Source organism: Semicossyphus pulcher, unplaced genomic scaffold (genome assembly GCF_022749685.1).
Source record: "Semicossyphus pulcher isolate SPU_LCO1_2020_fin unplaced genomic scaffold, fSemPul1.0.p SCAF_24, whole genome shotgun sequence".
In the NCBI taxonomy this organism is placed as follows: Eukaryota; Metazoa; Chordata; class Actinopteri; order Labriformes; family Labridae; genus Semicossyphus; species Semicossyphus pulcher.
Genome location: NW_027211698.1, coordinates 15,609,491 through 15,627,500, shown reverse-complemented (window position 1 = coordinate 15,627,500; position 18,010 = coordinate 15,609,491). Strand labels below are relative to the sequence as shown.

Sequence of the window (18,010 nt, the reverse complement as noted above, 5' to 3'; positions counted from 1 at the left end):
ATTTAAACGGGCTGTGGTGGATAACTCAAGGTACCAGAACTCCTCAGGAAAAGATGATCGGGCTTGAACTTATTAGTTATGTTACGAACTTTACGGAGATTCTGGTTAAAAGAGAAATAAAACTTAACCTGCACAAGCCTCAGGTTTTATTTCTGAGTGTTTGCGGAGCGGCCCTTTTGATTGACAGCTTCATCAGCCTCTGAGTCGCGGTGTCGGGTTGTGGTCGCTGTTGGAAACGTTGGGGCGGGATGAAATTTTGTTTGGGGCGTCACTCAGGGCGCCACACCGGGCCCACTGCACTTCTCTTATTTCCTGCCTGTTGTTTGAGTTCAGGAGACCCTGCATTGTGTGTGTGTGTGCGTGTGTGTGTGTGTGCGTGTGTGGGGTTCCCCCTGAGCGGCTGCTTTGTGCGCTTGTGTTTACGTACACACAGAGCTTCCTGTTCAGCCAAAGCCAGAGGGTGTTTGAGGACGAACCGACTGACTGACTGACCACCGCTGGACGTCCCACCAGCTGCTCCCCCTCTGCTCTGTGTGTGTGTATGTGTGTGTGTGTTTAAGGGGGTCATCTGTCCACGACCCCAAAACAGATCACTGACAGAGAGCTGAAAGCCGGCACACACACCCTGATAATCACACCGAGCTAATTATCATAATTACCAACAGAGAGAGAACAGTTCAGCTCTGCTGTTCACACGTTAAAGTCTTATTCAATTACTATTACTATTACTTTATTAAGAGTTTAGCTGTACGCTGCAGCCTGTTCTCGGTACGTTTGTTAATAAAGCTTTGAATTTAAAGGCTCAGATTGTGTGACATCATCACAGAAAGGATCCCGACAGAGACGGACCTTTCTGTTACCGAGGAACCACCAACAGACGTCACATCGCTCTCTGCGAACACACCAGACTCCATTGATAAAAACACTGATTTAAGCTCACAGGACAGGAGCTGCTCTGCTGCTGCCTGCTGTTTAACACAAATGTCCTGTTGGATCCAAACTTACTATTTAAAACACAAAAGTCACAAACCAGAAAAAACTAACTATGACGTTCATAAGAAATAAAGAAATAAACGTTTAACACAGAAAGAAAAAGATTTTTGAGTCAGTTCAGCCTGAGATGTATGAGCCAACACGCTGCTGTTAAAGCCTCTCATTAATTACAGTGTGTGTGTGTGTGTGTGTGTGTGTGTGTGTGTGTGTGTGAGGTAATGAGCGGTAGGAATCGGGGTTAAGAGTGACACGGTGTCAGTGGCTCCTCTTCTGGCCTAATTAGCCCTCTAATTAATAGATTAATAGATAGATAGAGCGTGGGTAAGAGCAGCAGCTAACTGCCGGCCTAATGTGCGTTAAAGATGAATCACTGTCACACACACACACACACACACACACACACACACACACACAGAGCGGTTTCTAACAAGGTGAGGAGCAACATTCAGATCAAATTCATCCAGAAAAGCTGCTTGCTTTGTTTTTCCTCAGTCTTACAGCGCGAGAGAAAAGACAAAAGGAAAGAAGAGGAGAAATCAATTAGCCTTTCCTAGCGGGTCGTTAGCTGCCCTTGGATAGGCACAGATAATTAAAGGGAGGGAGGAGGGGTGAGAAAGGTCTGGGTGAGGCAGAGAGAGGGGTGAGCTGGACTGGATTCAGCGACGAGACGGGGATGGAGGGGTTAAATCGGACAGAGGAAAAAGAGGAGATTAAATGAGGAGAGGAGAAACCAGCGATGCTGTTCAGATAGAGAAGAGGAGGTGGGGAGGAGAAGGAGAAGAGGAGGAGGAGAGAAAATATCTTGAACATCACCGCTAATCTGAAATCTTTAAAGCAACTTTATGATCAATTAGGGAGCCAGAGATGTGAGGTCACATTCAGATAATTGAACTGATAATTAACCGTCTACATGTCGGATCAGGAGCCCCGAGGGGCCGCGCCAGACCCCCTCAGGAAAAGACTGATTTCACATTATGTTGTCATGATGGGGACGGGCTGAGATCTGTCTCACTACAGCGCCGTGACGCCAAAATAAACACGTTACTGAGATTTACTGAAAGGATGCAGGTCTGACTTCATGCCGTGTCAGGTCTTTAAAGGGACTGTGGAGCAGCTTCAGGAGGATCTCACACACAGAGGAATTAAAAAACAGAGTCAAAGAATCTCTGAGCACATCTATAGAAAGTGTGTCCCTGGTGTCTCTCGTCTAAATGCAGGTACGGCTCTTAAATGATAAAACGCGTCCTCTGATGCAGCCACAAGGTGTGTCAATACTCCGAGGAGGCAGCAGCAGCTCTGTGACCCTGACAGCTCCGGCCTCGTGGTCCAGGAAGTCATTGACATTTCCTGCTGGATCATCTGGATGCAGATGAGCGGACCTGCCTGACTGCAGGGGGGGAGGGGTTAACGCAGTAACAGGGTTTCTCCTGAGCACAGAGAGAGAGAGCGAAGATGATGAAGAGACCAATGTGAGACTATCGCGTTACAAATCAGAATGTTTACCTTATTTATATGTACTTCCTAAAATCTATCGTTCAGCTGAGACGCTGCTGTGTCGCTCTCTTCAGAGCCACCAGACTCCATTGACAAAAGCAGGAGTTTTACCTGACGGGACACACGAGCTGCTGCTTTATGGTACAAACATCACGTGAGTCTGTGTCCACAGGGTTTACAGACACGGTTTGTGCTGTGGTTCAGGAAGTCTGATGTGGTCAATAAACCAAACAAACCAAGTTATAAATCTGTCAGCGAGTTAGCTTTAAACAAACATCCCCTCGGCTTCATCGTGCGGAGGCTGAACGATCGCAGAGACGAGTGGTTTCCTCCTCGTCTCTGTGAACACGCTGCGTGAACACGCTGTGTGGACGAGAGGGAAATGTTCTTAAAGTGCAGATTCTGTGTCTGAGGGTTTTAAATGTTTACCAGCCGTCCGCGCTCGCAGTGAACCCATTCCATCCAAACACATTACCCACAAACCCGAGGACTCTCCGCCGTCCAGCCTCTTCTTTATCCTATGAGCAATCTGCCCACTGAGCCAATTAGCCACAGGGTGGGAGGGGGCGAGGACGGCGAGGAGGGGGACTGTGACCGTCGGCGCACAGATTCATTTCTGCTCGGGGAGCTGGCGGCGGGGGCAGAGCGGAGCGCGGCCCGGCGAGCGGCGTCACACGCGTGTGCGGAGCGTTATTTATTTCTTCATTATTAAAGTGGAGGCCGGCGAGGTTAATCTGATGACTCAGGCATAAAGAATGTGCATTTAGTTTGTGCTTTTAGCCCGCATTAGCATAACCCCGCCGCCATGACAAACCATGAGTGGCCCGCTGATTGGCTCGTGTCGGCCGGCTTAATGTCAATAGTAAATTGGGGGGCTTGTTAGGCGAGTCGGGGGACGCGGCGAGGCAGTCATGTACAAAATAATGTCTATTAGGACTAATTTAATCAAGCCTCCCTTTTACAGATGAATTAGAATGTAGGGGCCAATTATTTCTCCCTTTGCACTGGCCCTGCCTGTCAGGAGGCTCCTCTCCTCCCCGAGTGTGTGTGTGTGTGTGTGTGTGTGTGTGTGTGTGTGTGCTGTTTAACATGCAGGCCGTGGGGCCGCCTCTCATCAGCGGGGGCTGCAGATAATGGCAGAGAGATGATGGCGGGCGGGATCGTCTAGTTAACCGACGCAGATGAAACGGAGCTCGGCTCAATCTGAACACACCGGATCACAGGCAGGACACACACACGCACGCACACACACACACACACACACGTGCACACACACACGCACACACACACACACACACACGTGCACAGGACACAATACAACGAAAGAAAAACGATCCACTTTGTGGGATATGATATGAGGATTGTGTCGTCAGCTCTGTGACAAAACAAACTGCATGAGCCTCATGTTCACCTGTCAGTCTCACCTTTAGTGCACAGTGTGTGAACATTAAAACAACCCCAGTGACAGCTTCCTGTTTCAGCTCAGCGCTCGACAGGTTTTCACCTGCCTTGGTCACCTGGTGTGTGTGTGTGTTTGAGAGAGCAGGAGACGTCCGGGTGTCGCTCGGCTCTCTGTAGAAACTCACTGAACACGGGCTCACACCTGGAGCAGGTGTTTGTGTGACACAAGACGAGTGAGTGGTTAGTGGTGAGATGTGACTGACTTCAGCCTGTGAGCAGTTTATGATAATTGATCATCATTAACGAGGACTTTAAACCGCCCCCTCTCTCTCTCTCTCTCTCTCTCTCTTTGGCCACGCCTCCTCTGATGTGACACGTGTCCGTCTCAAACACGCCAGTCCAATCTGTGTTATGATCAAAGGATCAGGCGGGGTGTGTGTGTGTGTGTGTGCGTGTGTGTGTGTGTGTGCGTGCGTGTGTTTGGGTTTCATGGGGTGCGAGGACAGGCTCCGCCCTTTGACCCTGGGGGGCAATTATCCTGTGACGTGGGCCCCTTCCTCGCTTCTTTCCTCCATCTGGTCCCCTGAGCCCACTCTGCCTCCGTGTCGGGGTGCCCGCCGCACCTGCCCCCCGCCCAGATTAAAAGCCCCCGGTCTAATTTTAAATCTGTTAGCGCTGGCCTTATCTGAGGGGCAACAAGACGAATCTGTCCCCATAAAGAGCCCGATCGGGCCCCCTCCCCGCTGCAGCGCTCACAGACCTGCTGCTGAATTATTACTGGAGCAGCATCCGTCATGTGTTAAGTGTGCGCTGAGCTACGCCGGCCTGCACGCTCATCCGTTAGCCGCCGCGCCTCTGATCATTTCTCTGCTGTCTCATTAAGGTGTGCAGCCCGGGATCTGCCCCGCGCTGCCTGCTGCGGCCGTTCACTCTGACCCCAGCATGCAGACCCTCGCCCAGGTCACCAGCTCCAGCACAGCACATATTCTAATGAGGACAGAGGTCTTCATTTAACGTCATTACTCACTCTCTCATCAGGCTCGTGTTCGCTCATCATTTAGCTCATTGTGATGTCACTTCCTGTACCTTCCAATGCATCACTAGAATCAGTTTTTGGGACCATCCGTCTCTTTCTTCGTCTCTCCTTTAAAGAGCTGTTTGTCCCCAGGTTCCCAGACGTCAGTGAACACAACACTGAGAAAGGATGATTTAGAGACGAGGACTGATGCTATAAAAGCTTCTCTCTCTTTAATATCAGTTAGAGGAGAGATTTATATTCAGGGGAACTTGAGCTTAAGTAGTAAAACTGTCAATAATCTCAGCTGAAAGTTTGTTTCTGCTCGCTAATCTGCGTGCAGAGAACAAAACACACGGACAAAGAGGGAGCAGAGGAGTGTGTACACACACAGGCCGAGACACTGACCCTGAGCGACAGACTGCCAAAGGTCAGCAGCTCCATGAGGGGAGGGAGCAGCACGAGGACACAGGAGGCCCAGAGGAGGAGGCACAACCGCCAACCACCTCCCCTCTCTGCAGGCCAGGAGGCTGGATTAGCAGCGCTGTCACTTCCTGTGTGCTGAGGCCGCTAACGCGCTGCCCGAGCCGGCCTCTGGTGCTGGTGTTACTGCGACACATAATTAAAACAATGAGCCGCGGCCAGGACGGGGACCCTGTGGGCGCTGCGCGACGGGCAGCTCGCCCAAACTTAGCAGCCCCCTCAGCGCTGGCATCAGCTGGGGCGCGGCACCGGGCGAGCACGCCAGCTGAGGTGATGACGGCTGACCGCGGGCAGGCAGGGGTTAATGGGAGCGTTTAGTGGGAGAGGAGTCTTTTTGTGGTTTGAACCAGAGAGCAAACACGTCTAACCGCTCCCTCTGGCACCGCAGAGCTGGCACGGGTGGTGCTCCTCCACACCGCGTCCCCCCTCCACGGTCCTCCCACTGCGAGGGACAAACGTCAACAAGTATCTGATGAGGCGCCGAGGAGCAGAGCGGGCGTGGCTGCGCGTTGGGTTAGCAGCTACAGCGATTAGCACAGACAGGGTCCCCTCCTCACTGAGGCTGGCTGATGGTAATGAGACCTGGACCACGTCGCTGAGGGCAGACGTACGGGGGAGGGGGGGGAGAAGATAAAGAGATGATGACAACAGTTGGAGATGGCGGGCTCGGCCCTGTCACATATCTCATTGGACGGGGCGGCGCAGGAGACGACGAGGTGCGATCTCTCCCAAACATAATTCCTCCCTCCGGTCCGACCGCCGAGCCGACGGGGGAGGAAGGGGGAGGAGGGAGAGAAATGGAGGTGTTTAATTCTGACGGCCATACTAATGCACCTCCCTCCCTCCCCACACCTCCTCTTCTCCTTTGGTCTCTCTCTTTTCTACATCCTTCCTTTCTTTACATCCATCCCTCCACATGTCTGCCTCCACTTCCTGTTTCCATCCTTCACTTTCCACTTCTTAAACGACCATACCTTCCTTCATACCTGCCTCTTCTGTTTTCATCCCTCCATCGTGTCTTCCCATCATCCCTCTTTTCCTCCCCCTCTCCTGGACCTCCTTATTTCGGCACTGTTTCCATCCTTTACTTTCCATTCCTAAACGTCCTTTTACTCCCCCTTCTTCTTCTTCTGTCCTTCCTTCCCTCCATCCTCTCCTCTTTTCATCCCTCTCTCCTCCCCTCTTCATTCCTTCCACATTTCTGCCTCCTCTCCCTGTTTCCATCCTGATCCCTAAACGTCCATACTTCCTCCTCTTCTCCTTCCTTCTCTCCATCTCTTTCCCTCCCTCCCTCCCTCTCGTCCTCCCCCTCTCCCGGACCTCCAAACAGCACCTAATTGGGAGGCGGAGTGGGGGGGCCAGACCTTGACAGACAGGAGGTCAGTGTAATTGCTGCTGGCCATATTTAACATTAAGATAATCAGGCCATTAATTACCCTTTGGATCATTAAATCAGCCACTTGCAAAATGAAATTTCGGCCTCTATTACTCACTTGAGAGACCACGAGGGGAAGGCTTTTTTCATCCATCAGCCCCCCCTCACACGGCCCCCACTCCATCCCTCCTGCTGCCTGGACAAAGCCTCCGTCGGCCCTCATCCCACACCTCCTCCTCCCACACCTCCTCCTCCTCCTCCTCCTCCTCCTCCTCTTTTCTCCTCCTCTTTTCTCCTCTCTTCAGTCTGTTAGATGTGGAGGAACACACGTCAGCGAGTGTTACAGCTAACAACTGACCTCACCTGCAGGTGATTTATCAGGTATTAACTTTAGCTTCCATTAAACATCTCTCACACTGTTAGTGGCTCCGTGTATTCAGATGTGTTTAATGTTTATCTGCTGGCTGTCGTCTGCAGGTTGATCTGTGTTTAAGAGCAGCAGCGCGCCGAGTGACTGTAACCTCGCTGCCTCCACATATTATTTCATAGAGCGTCAGTGATACTCCATAAAGCTGTCATAAAAGCTCCACGCCCCCTCCCACCGCGCGAGGGACGCATCGCAGAGAGGAAGGCGAGGAGGGGGAGAACAGGAAGTCATGTTTCTGTTCGGGTATGAAGATAATGTGAATGTGTGTGTTTGCCTCTGAGATCTAGACGCTGTTTTCTGCACCAGACTCCATTCACAAAAACAGACATTTTACCCTGCAGAAGATAAGAGCTGCTGGTCCACAGCTGCCTCCATCAAATATTCATTGTGTCACTTTGGAGTTAAAAATGGTTCGTTTGGATCCAACACAATATTTGTGTAACACACAGTAACACAAACAAACACACTGATAGAGGCAGAGGCAGAGCAGCAGCTCCTGTGTCCTGAGAGCTTAAATCAGTGTTTTTATGAATGGAGTCTGGTGTGTGTGCAGAGAGCGATGTAACGTCTGTGTGTGGTTAAAACAATCATCTTCCTCTGTAACAAAAAGGTCTATCTCTGTAGGGATCCTTTCTGTCATGTTGTCACACACTTAGAAGAACAATCTGAGCCTTTAGCAGCAGCAGGAAATGAGTTATATTTACCACAGAAGAAGAAGAAGAAGAAGAAGAAGAAGACGCAGGTACTGACAAAAACAAACCATGAGTAAAAACTTTGTCTGCAGTATTTCAGCTCAGCTTCTTTATATTTTTGAGCTTAAATGAAAAAGGTTAAAAATAGAAAAAAGAAGAAGAACAAAGAAAGGAGAGAAGAAGAAGTGATGGAGGAAACAGACAGACAGAGAGGAGGGATTCACGGCGGTGAAACGACACACAGCGAGCCACTTAAGGAATGGACTGATAAATACTATCGACAGGACGGAGGGAGGAGGGGGGGGAGGGGGCGGAGGGGGAGATGGAGCTGCAGCGGAGCGTTGCAGGTTAATTGAGATAATATTGACCTCCTCCTCTAATCTCTTCAGGGGGAAACATGCTTCACATTCATAAATAAATAGGAACATGAGCAACAATAAAAGCATTAGTGCTGTGACGGAGGAGGGCTAATGGCACGTCAATACTCTCACACACACACCGCGCTCACCCTGTGTGTGTGTGTGTGTGTGTGTGTGTTTATACTCTGCCTGTGTTACTGCTGGTTCATATTCACTTGTATGTAAGTTATATGATATGCAGAAAGAACAGCTTCTTGTTTTTATCTGTCAATAATTAAAAATGATCTTATACCATCATCACTGATTATTCTGATTAAATATGAGATTAATTTCCCAGCGTCTGTTTGAACACAGCGCCCCCCTCAGGCGGATAAAGGAAGAATGTTCTTATCAACTACAAGTCTTTAAAGCAGAAACTGAAGGAACGGTTGGGAACGTGTTTTTAATAAAGAATGCTTCTTCGTTTAAATAAAAAGGGTCACATGTGGAGCGCTCCTCCTCGGTGCAGCAGCGCGCTCACACCTGTCTTTGTGTCTTTGTGTTGTAAGGTGTGGTTTAAACGTGGTGACCACACCTGTGAGGCAGGTGGAGGCTGCCTTCTGGCCGTGGGAGACTGTTTTCATATTAATTCATTTAAAATAAAAACCGTCACAGGTAGAGCGTCACTTACAAACCTTAAATAACCTTGCAGTCGCACATATTTCAGGGATGTGATGCATTTAAGGACACTCCCACAAATGACGTCACAATGAGCACACACACTGGTGCAAACACCGACGGACCAAAGACTGAAGTCTGTCGTTAGCTCACGTCAATATAAACATGCAGAACAGGAAGTACTACGACGATCAGCCCAGTGGTTCTCAGAGTGTGGTCCCCTGGTGGTCCCCGAGGGTACTGCAGGTCGGCAGTGAGGTCATTAACAATGCAAATAAATGGTTTGTGTTTTGGGCGGTGCTTTAAGATGTTTAAATAAACACATTGTAGAATATCAAATTCGAGTCTCATGTGTTGATCAGTGTTTAGAGTTGTAATCACAGTGTCATGACTTTGTGTCAGGATGAGACTTTGATCCGATTGATCGGTGTTTAACTTTGTCGTAAAAATGATGTCAACGAAGTGAAGACGTCTCAGAGAACAAAACAACAAACACTTTAAATAAATGGACCTAAAAGGTACGAAAACAAATAAACAATAAACCTGCAGCACGTCGTGTTTTACACTGTAGTGTTTCAGCTTTCAGCATCAGCAGCGCTCGCGTCGTTTATATAACTGTGTGTTTGTGTTTAGTAGGGTTAAATGTGTGTGTGTGTGTGTGTGCTAGGGGAGTAATTATAAGGTGCTTCTGTTGACTAATGAGCGGTGGGGGGGTGAGTGCAGGGGGGAGGACGGGGAAGTCGATCTTTATGCGGATGGCAGTCAGCTCTAATTTGTTATGATGGCTGCTGGCTCCACAGAGCTGCACAGGCCGATAATTACACACACACACACACACACACACACACACACACACACACACACACAGAAGCAGAGGTCTTCTACACTGAAACACTGCCCCCTGTCTGCAGCTGTCAGCACTGCACACACACACATAATGCAGGTGAGGACTGATCTGAGGGTCCGGCTCAGCTTCACGTTTCACACACTGAGCCTTCCTGGTGATCGCGGTGTGTCCGAGGCGTCTGTGTCTCCTACCTGCTGGCGTCCGGTCCGGGTTTGAGGCGTCCCTGAGCGTTGGCCTCCCACACGCTGTTGGCGAGCTCGTTGCCGATGGCCGACATGACCCTGATGAGCTCCAGCGGCCACTCGTCCAGGTCCAGAGAGCGCACTCGGGACAGGTGGGTGCCCAGGTTCCTGTGGATGCCCGAGCACTCGATGCAGATCAGAGCCCCCAGGTTCAGACTGGCCCAGTCGGGGTCTGCAGGAGGAGACACGTGAGTTAGAAGACACCGCCGTCAGCTAGCTTACTGATGCTAGCTGAGATCTGTGGCTCCCTTCTTCACAGTTTGACAGAGACACAGTAGCTAGCCCCGCTGTTCCGCTACAACCAGATATCTTGCTAAGACAAAGATGTAAACCCTGACTTCATGAGTTTCTGTGTGGGTGCTGGAGCAGCAGGTAACTACAGGAAGGTGAGGGACTGGTTGGTTACTCACTCTGAGCCTCACAGTCGGCACAGCGACCGTTTCCTCGGATACTTCTGATGGACTGCAGAGCCATGGCCTCCGTCTGGCTCGGGAGACGAGACTGAGAGAAGAAGAAGACAGAGAGAGCTCAGCGCACGCCACACAGACGTTTTATGGAGTTCATACCGAGGGAGCGTCTTCAGATGTCCTGAGACTAAAGACACTCAGTTTACAGACACATACATGGCTGTGAGTGCTGGTGGAGGAGGGAGGAAACCCTGCTCCAGGAGTTCTCTGACACAGACGAGACTGAACAAAAGTTAGGAGGACTAAAACGACTGAAGCTAACGTGCACTTCTCATTACCACATCACATCCTCACATGTAACCAGCTGAAACCAGAGCTGCAGAAATATCAAGTCATCCTTCATCACTTGATCAACTGTTGTTCTTTGCTGCTCCTGAAAGGACAAAATGTGTCTCTAAGTTTTGGACTGTTGGTCGATACAAACAAGAAGAGGATGAATCAGTTATTGAGGAGGTAAGATGCAGATTGAACTGAACATGTTGTGACCTGAAAGAGCCATCATGTGATCGAGTGATGTCATGGACTGAACCAGGCCATTCACATTTAAATAGTTTGTCTGAGAAATGAACACAAAGAGAACAAATGTGAGTGTGGCCGACGTCTCTGCTGTTTCAGGCTGAACTCACGACGTCTGGGAAGAACACAGAAAACAAATGGAAAGGGGGAGGGAGGGGGAGGGGGGGGAGGGAGGAGGGGGGGGGCGGTGGTTCTTGGGGGGGCAACAAGAGTGTGAGAGCCTGAGGCGTAAACACAGCAGGCCGCTCTGTGCAGGTGGAAAATGGCAGTGCGGAGGCTGAATGTGGCTGCAGTGATTGCTGTTTTGTAATTATGGGAATGAAAGTGTGTGTGTGTGTGTGTGTGTGTGTGTGTGTGTGTGTGTGTGTGTGTGTGTGTGTGTGTGTGTGTGGTCTGCTGCACAGATAATATCTGTGTTTAAAAGCTCGTTACATCACCTGCTGCAGGTTCAGTTCTTTTCTAACCACACGGAGCCCTTCAACTGTGTTCATGGATCAATAATCGGGGTCTGATCATATATTCTGATGTTTGTTATATTCTGATGAAGAAGAACACCTGTCCAGGTGTTCGCCGTGTGGCCGTGCTCACCTTGTTCTTGCTGCTCTCACACGACTGCAGGCTGGCGAGAATCTGGCTCTCGATCACCTGCACCCAGGCGTCTCGCTCCTCGTACGACGTGGCCTCGAAGTGCCACGTCTGCCCCGTCAGGGACACGATGGTGAACTCAAAGTTCTCCTCTTGTTCTGTTGGAGAGAACAAACAAAAGTTCAGTTCAGGAACACTCGACAGACATGGATCACAAAGCTTTCAAATCAGCCGTTTGTCTCACGCTCTGATCCAGAGACAGAAGAAGAAGTGTCGTGCTCATCCACTGATCCACAAGTCTGGAGTTAACTGCTCTCCTGCAGACTCGTGGATTTAGCAGGACGTCTGCAAGTGTTTAGAGCATTCAACACCTGCATGTATCCAATGCACAAGCAGACTCTGAGCAGACTCTGAGCAGACTCTGAGCAGACTCTGAGCAGACTCTCTGCAGACTCTCTGCAGGCTCTCTGCAGACTCTCTGCAGACCCCCTGCAGGCTCTCTGCAGACTCTCTGCAGAGAGCCTGCCTGGGCTGCAAAACAAACCCGTCTACATTTCAATGAATAGAAACTCTGGAGGCTTAAAAGAGCAGAGTGATAATAATTCAACATGTCTGTTATCATGATTGTGAGGCCTCATTCTTTCAGGTAACTACACCTGAGAGCAGCTTTAAACCTTCATGTGGTCCAGCATGCAGCCTCTGACGTGTCTTTAAGTTCTGTTCTGAAGGACACCTGTTCTCCTGAGGCGACCCCTCGTGACCTGCGTGACCCCGCCCCCTGAAGCCAGGATGTCACCCAAATTATGGGCCCCCCTCACCGTCCTGCCCCCCCCTCCTCTGCTGAGAGGTCAGTCATTACAATCAGAGGCTGCTGGAGGGGGACACATGGATCTATTACCCAGAACCCCCTCAGAGGTTAATGGGACAATCAGGAGTCAATTAGTGTGTGTGTGTGTGTGTGTGTGTGTGTGTGTGTGTGTGTGTGTGTGTGTGTGTGTGTGCGTGTGTGTGTGTGCATCCTCAGCTCCCTAACATCACCTGCAGAAGGTTTAAAAACACACAGAGGATCAGTTCAGTCAGAAACACCTTCCCTCTCTGTGCGTGTGACACTGGTTCCTCAGCGCCGCGCGGCTCTCACAGGGCTGCAGGACGCGGCACATTTGGAAACAGTTAGGAGCTCAGGGAGGATGGGGAGCGGTGGTGAAGCGGGGGAGCGTATCATCACAGCACAGATCAGACAACAAGCAGCTCCTGTTTACAATTAACCCCCGCGAGGAGGTGGGAGAGGCGGGGAGGGCAGCGGGGGACACAGGGGGGATCACTTCATCAAAGCACGGCCTCCAGCGCGAGGATCGTTCCCAGGATTCCTCAGGTTCTGCTGGAGCGACCCAACAACAGCAGCAGAGGTGGTCTGTCTGAATGTAAAGGACGTGAGCTCTGAGTCTCTGCGAGCGCTTCAGGAAGCTTCGTGACGAGCGCCGGGAGTGAAGCGGGGAGAAGATGAGCGGTTTAATCAGTCGGAGAGCGGTCACGGCCGGCCCGCGAGGGAACGACCATTTGCTCTTCCTCAACTCCAGTCATTTGGCTAATTGGGAGCGTCTCAGAGCACCGGAGCTGAAGTTCCCCTCCGGCTCGGCTCGGGATAATCAATGGGCTCGTCTGAGCGGAGGAAGGACGGGAGGCCCCGGGGCCAAACGACCGGCTCAGAGACCGTCCAGGAGAAAGATCAGAAACACGTTCGCTGACCAAAGTTTCCTTTTCAGGAGATCGCTCTCGTCTGTCAGCCGCTTCAGGCTCCTGGCGGCTGATTAGCTGTTAATTACAACGACTGTTTACAGGCTGGTCATCGGCTCAAGGTCAAACCACACTTGATTTTGAGTCTGCAGCAGAAAGAAGCGTCCACTTCCTCTGAGAGGACTGATGGAAATGTGTGTTAATGAGGTTTATTCACAGACGATCAGGTGTTTTCTCCACAAAGAAACCCACTCAAACAAGTGAAAATCTCACCAGAGAAGCTGAAGCTGAGTGAACACATTCTGTTTCAGAAACCTGGGAGACAAACTGTTCTTTCTTTAACACCTCAACAAGGAAACTGCAAACTGCAAACCCAACAACACAAGCGAACACGTTCTGGAGCAAACAGGACTGAATGAAGAGCCCCGGCTGCTGAGAGAGGCAGGGACAGAGAGAGCCTCACACTGCGGGGTAAGACATTAAAACAGTGTAATGAAGGGCAAACACAATGCAGAGCGGCAGTGATGATTTTCCAGAGTGTATTTGGAGGCTCCTGGGTCTGCGCTGTAAACGACGGCCCACCCATCAAGCGCCGGTGGAGCCCCTCAGGGTCAAGAGCAAGAATCCCATCATAATTAAACTCCCATGATCCTCTGTTTTCAGGGGGAGGAGGTTTGGCTGCTTGACAATTATGGAAACCAACAATCCAGAAAGGGCCTGCCTCTCCGCGCCGTAAATTAAATGCTGTTTCACATTTAAATGCTGCACGCTGACCCAGCGCAGCGCGACGGCTAATGAATAAAAGGAGGGGGGCATCAGACTGTGCAGACACAAACACCCAGCTGAGGCCGTGCGGCACGCTGCAGCTCGTACAGGGCAAGCTGTAATCAATATCTCTATATTAACAATGGATCATTTCATTATAGACAGAGGGACGGAGACATCATCATCGCCCCCTGCTGGACATTAGAGAGACTGCAGGTTTAAGACACTTGTGCTCTGCCTTCACTCCAAACCTGGAGGCGACGTCCACTTCCTGTGTGTGTGTGTGTGTGTGTGTGTTCAGGACTAAACGTATGCATGAGTACAAACACACACGCGGCGGGTCGAGCGCTCTGTTTTGGTAATTACTGCGAGCGCTCTCGGCTACTGTGGGCGACATTCACACGCAGAGAGGCGGCGACGAGGCAATTTGTGAACTCTGACACGGGTAACCTTTAGCAGCAGAAACAGAACAAACCAAATCTACAGCATTTACAAGACGCAGGGCGGGAGGGGGGAGGGGAGGGGGGCAGGACATGCATCCCGTCGGCCGGAGTGCGAGGTGTCGAGCCGCCCAGCAGGAAGCGTGTGTGTCTGAGCGTGTGTGTGTGTGACAGGCAGGACGGTAGGTGCAATGAGAGGGGAGGCGTGAGGGAGACAAAAGGGGGCCTCGGGAAACACAAATTAAAAGCCTTAAATGTCACCGCACACAGTATTGCTTTGCGACACAGGTCATTACTCCCCATATTATTCGCAGCCTTTTACAACATTAATAACCTGGAAAATATCGCAGCCGATTGTTCCCGAGTCTCTCTGAAGAAGAAATATGGAGGTGAGTTACAGAGCAGGTAGACGACGAGACGAGGAGCCACACGGAGAAACCAACGCTGACAGACACGGCCGCTGTGTGATATCTGCAGAGGTGACAGTCAGCTTCAACAGCACCTGTGCTTCTTCCTCCCTGCAGGGTGGGTGCACGTTTCCTCACAGGTGAGGAGGGCGGGGCACGAGGATGCAAGGGGGGACAGACGCCATGACAGACAGGTCAGGTGACTCAGGAAGAAGACAGGAAGCAGCGGTTTGGTGATTTGCAGGAAGTCGAGGTTAAAAACTGGTCGACAAACAGCTTAAACATGTTGAAATAGTCAGTCAGTTACATGTCTGTGTTCTCCCACGCTCCCTGAACGTCACCTTTCTAATCAGATTCATAACTTGCTTTAAATGTCGACGCCTGTCAGCTTACTTTGCCTTCTTATTTATCGTCTTTTTGTCGTCTTCAAAGGCAGTTTGTTTATGATAATAGAATAAAGGAGGCCTCAGCAGCAGAGGCTCTTGGGTATCGTAGTATTTACAGTAAATAAAGATGTCGCAGCTTTAACCTGCACGTTGTTACTGCAAATCACCAGCCGCTGCTCACTGGGGGACACTGGGTGAACGGTGACCAGAACAGGGGGCTCCATCCCTGCAGTGGGCGGGGTCAGGGTGGGCGGGGTCAGTGGGGCTCCACCTGTCTGTCACAGGTCCACCACAGCAGTGTTTTACCTTCTGAGTTGTGCAGACTGTTGGTGTAAATGCTGCGAAGGCTACCAACACGATTTAGTTTCCACGCTTTACGCTTGGCTGCGTCCCCCGACGGCAGGAAGACAAGAAGAAGAGGAGGGACAGAGGAAAGACAGAACAAAGGAAGACAAGAAGAAGAAGACGACATAACAGATGAAGAGAAGAAGAAGAGGAGGAGGAGAAACAAAACAGAGAAGAAGAAGAGGAGGAGGAGAAACAAAACAGAGAAGGAGAAGAAGAAGAACAGAGCGGAGGAAAGAAAGAGAAAAGAGAGAAACAGAGAGGGGGAGAGAGAGTCAGGTGTCAAAAACAGCAGCGTTCAGGTGGCTTCAGAGGGGGCGTGGCTTAGTGCAGTGGGAGGGGCCAATGAGCACGATGAAGGGATGAAAGTTTGCAACATAACAAACGAGAGCAGAAGATCTCAAACCGTCTTCACCAAAGACTCAAAGAAAAGCAGCGCACCTCGTTCAGATTCTCACACACACACACACACACACACACACACACACACACACACACACACACACACACACACACACACACACACACACACACACACACACACACACACACACACACACACACACACACACACACACACTGTCTGACTGTAAACCATTTCATTATACCTGACCAAAGTCCCCGTTGTCCTGACAACGTAAATGTCACACCTCTGGAACACGGTTCAAACACGCACAGAAACAACAGCAGATCTTTGAGCTCTGGACTGTTGGAGGCTCTGCTGCAGCTCTGATTGTTCCTGAGGTGTTGGAGCTCTGTGACCTTTGACCCCGCTCCTTTTAATGCTGCTGTGCTCCGTCTTAAACACCAAACCCTGGGTATTATTTACTCCCCCGAGGCTACTGAGAGCATTTCACACTGAGCGCGTGCAGAGGAGTCTGTGAGGAGGCCTTTAAATGTTAGTCTGCTTGTTTCCCTCCTCGCCGCTCCTCCTCCCTCACACGGCGAGGCGTGAGATAGGCGAGGGTTTAAAATGAAACACAAACACTGAAGCTGCTCGGGAACATTATCAGCTGAACATGACTCGCAGGCGCGTTAAAAAGGTCACCGGTTTGATTCCCGAGAGAGGAACTGAAGCTGCAGAAACAATGAATTATTGTTTTCTTATTAAAGTGAACTGAAAATATGAATGCTCTTATTTTGAAAGACCAGCAGAGAGGAAGCGCAGCGGTGAAACATATTTCTGCTTCTCTCTGGAAACGGGATTTAAAGTGTATTTTTCTTTTAGAATTTAAGAGGAAGCACAAGAACTGTTTTCATTTTCACTTGAAGATCAACACAAGAGCACAAACTGAGCTGAGACTAAAAAGAAACGTTGGAATAGTTTAAAGGTTTTAAACCACCAAACGTTCCCCTCTCAGCTCGCTCCTCTCTTCAGGTCTCTGCCGGACCACCTGGACTCTCCTCCACACTGGCCCTCTTTGTTTCCACCTGTTTGACCCCCGCTGACCCTGATTGACCTGTGACGGCGAGAGGAGAGCGTCTTCATGATGAAGCAGTCAGAGCGACCTGCTGCAGGTGCATCGAGCTGCTGACGGACGACTATCAGGGAAAAACACTGGAAGAAGTGAAGCTCTTCAGCTGAGACACCCAGTGTGTGATCTGAGAGGGTGATTAGAGAAGCACACACACACACACACACACACACTCACACACACACACACTCCACCTGTTGTGAGCGGTCTGCTGGTCGAGGAATCAAAGCACAAACACAAAAACTCTCTGTAACCAGGAATGTGCCCGACGACCCTGCTGCTACCTGTGTGTGGCCTCTTCAAACATCTGAAGCTGTGTGTGTGTGTGTGTGTGTGTGTATGTGTGTGTGTGTGTGTGTGTGTGTGTGTGTGTGTGAGAAGGTATTTTTCAGGTCAACCTTCAAAGCTCCAGGATGAATGCAGAGTTCAAACAGCAGCTAGTTAACGAGAACGTGAGCTGAGGTCGAGGCTGCTGTGATCAGCAGGGGGTTACCTGACACAGGTGTGTGTGTGTGTGTGTGTGTGTGTGTGTGTGTGTGTTTCCTCATGCTCGTCTATTTATGGCAGAAATGAACAATTATTTCACTTCACTGATCAATCTTGTGATTATGCGTCAGAAGGATCAACTGAAGTATGTCCACGCTGACGTCTTCACGTGCTTCATTACCATGTTACTGTTGGACTGCTTCATCAAGCGACTCGTCTGTTAGATCACCTGACTCGTCCACTGATCATTCTGCAGAGTCAAAACATCCAGACATCTACGAGAAGACACAAGTCCAACTCAAACCACACACACGACCTGAACGAGTCCGAGTCAAAGCATAGACGAGTCAGAACAAACACGAGAGGTGTGACTCCAAAGAGACAGAGCGGGTCAGAGTCAACACACCAACAAGACTGAA

General features: G+C 50.3%; 1 protein-coding gene across 3 annotated transcripts in view; it reads right to left on the bottom strand.

Moving 5' to 3' along the window:
* The window catches only part of agap1 (ArfGAP with GTPase domain, ankyrin repeat and PH domain 1), a 147,016-nt gene that overhangs the window by 8,461 nt on the left and 120,545 nt on the right, over positions 1-18,010 (bottom strand). For 2 of the 3 annotated variants that reach the window (XM_069675052.1, XM_069675051.1), the window contains exons 15-18: positions 15,592-15,669; positions 11,557-11,711; positions 10,396-10,486; positions 9,935-10,157 (exon numbers count right to left, since the gene is read on the bottom strand). In XM_069675052.1, coding sequence (XP_069531153.1) covers positions 9,935-10,157; positions 10,396-10,486; positions 11,557-11,711; positions 15,592-15,669 — 547 coding nt within the window. The remainder of the gene's footprint in view (positions 1-9,934; positions 10,158-10,395; positions 10,487-11,556; positions 11,712-15,591; positions 15,670-18,010) is intronic. The other variant, XM_069675053.1, reaches the window with a different exon arrangement.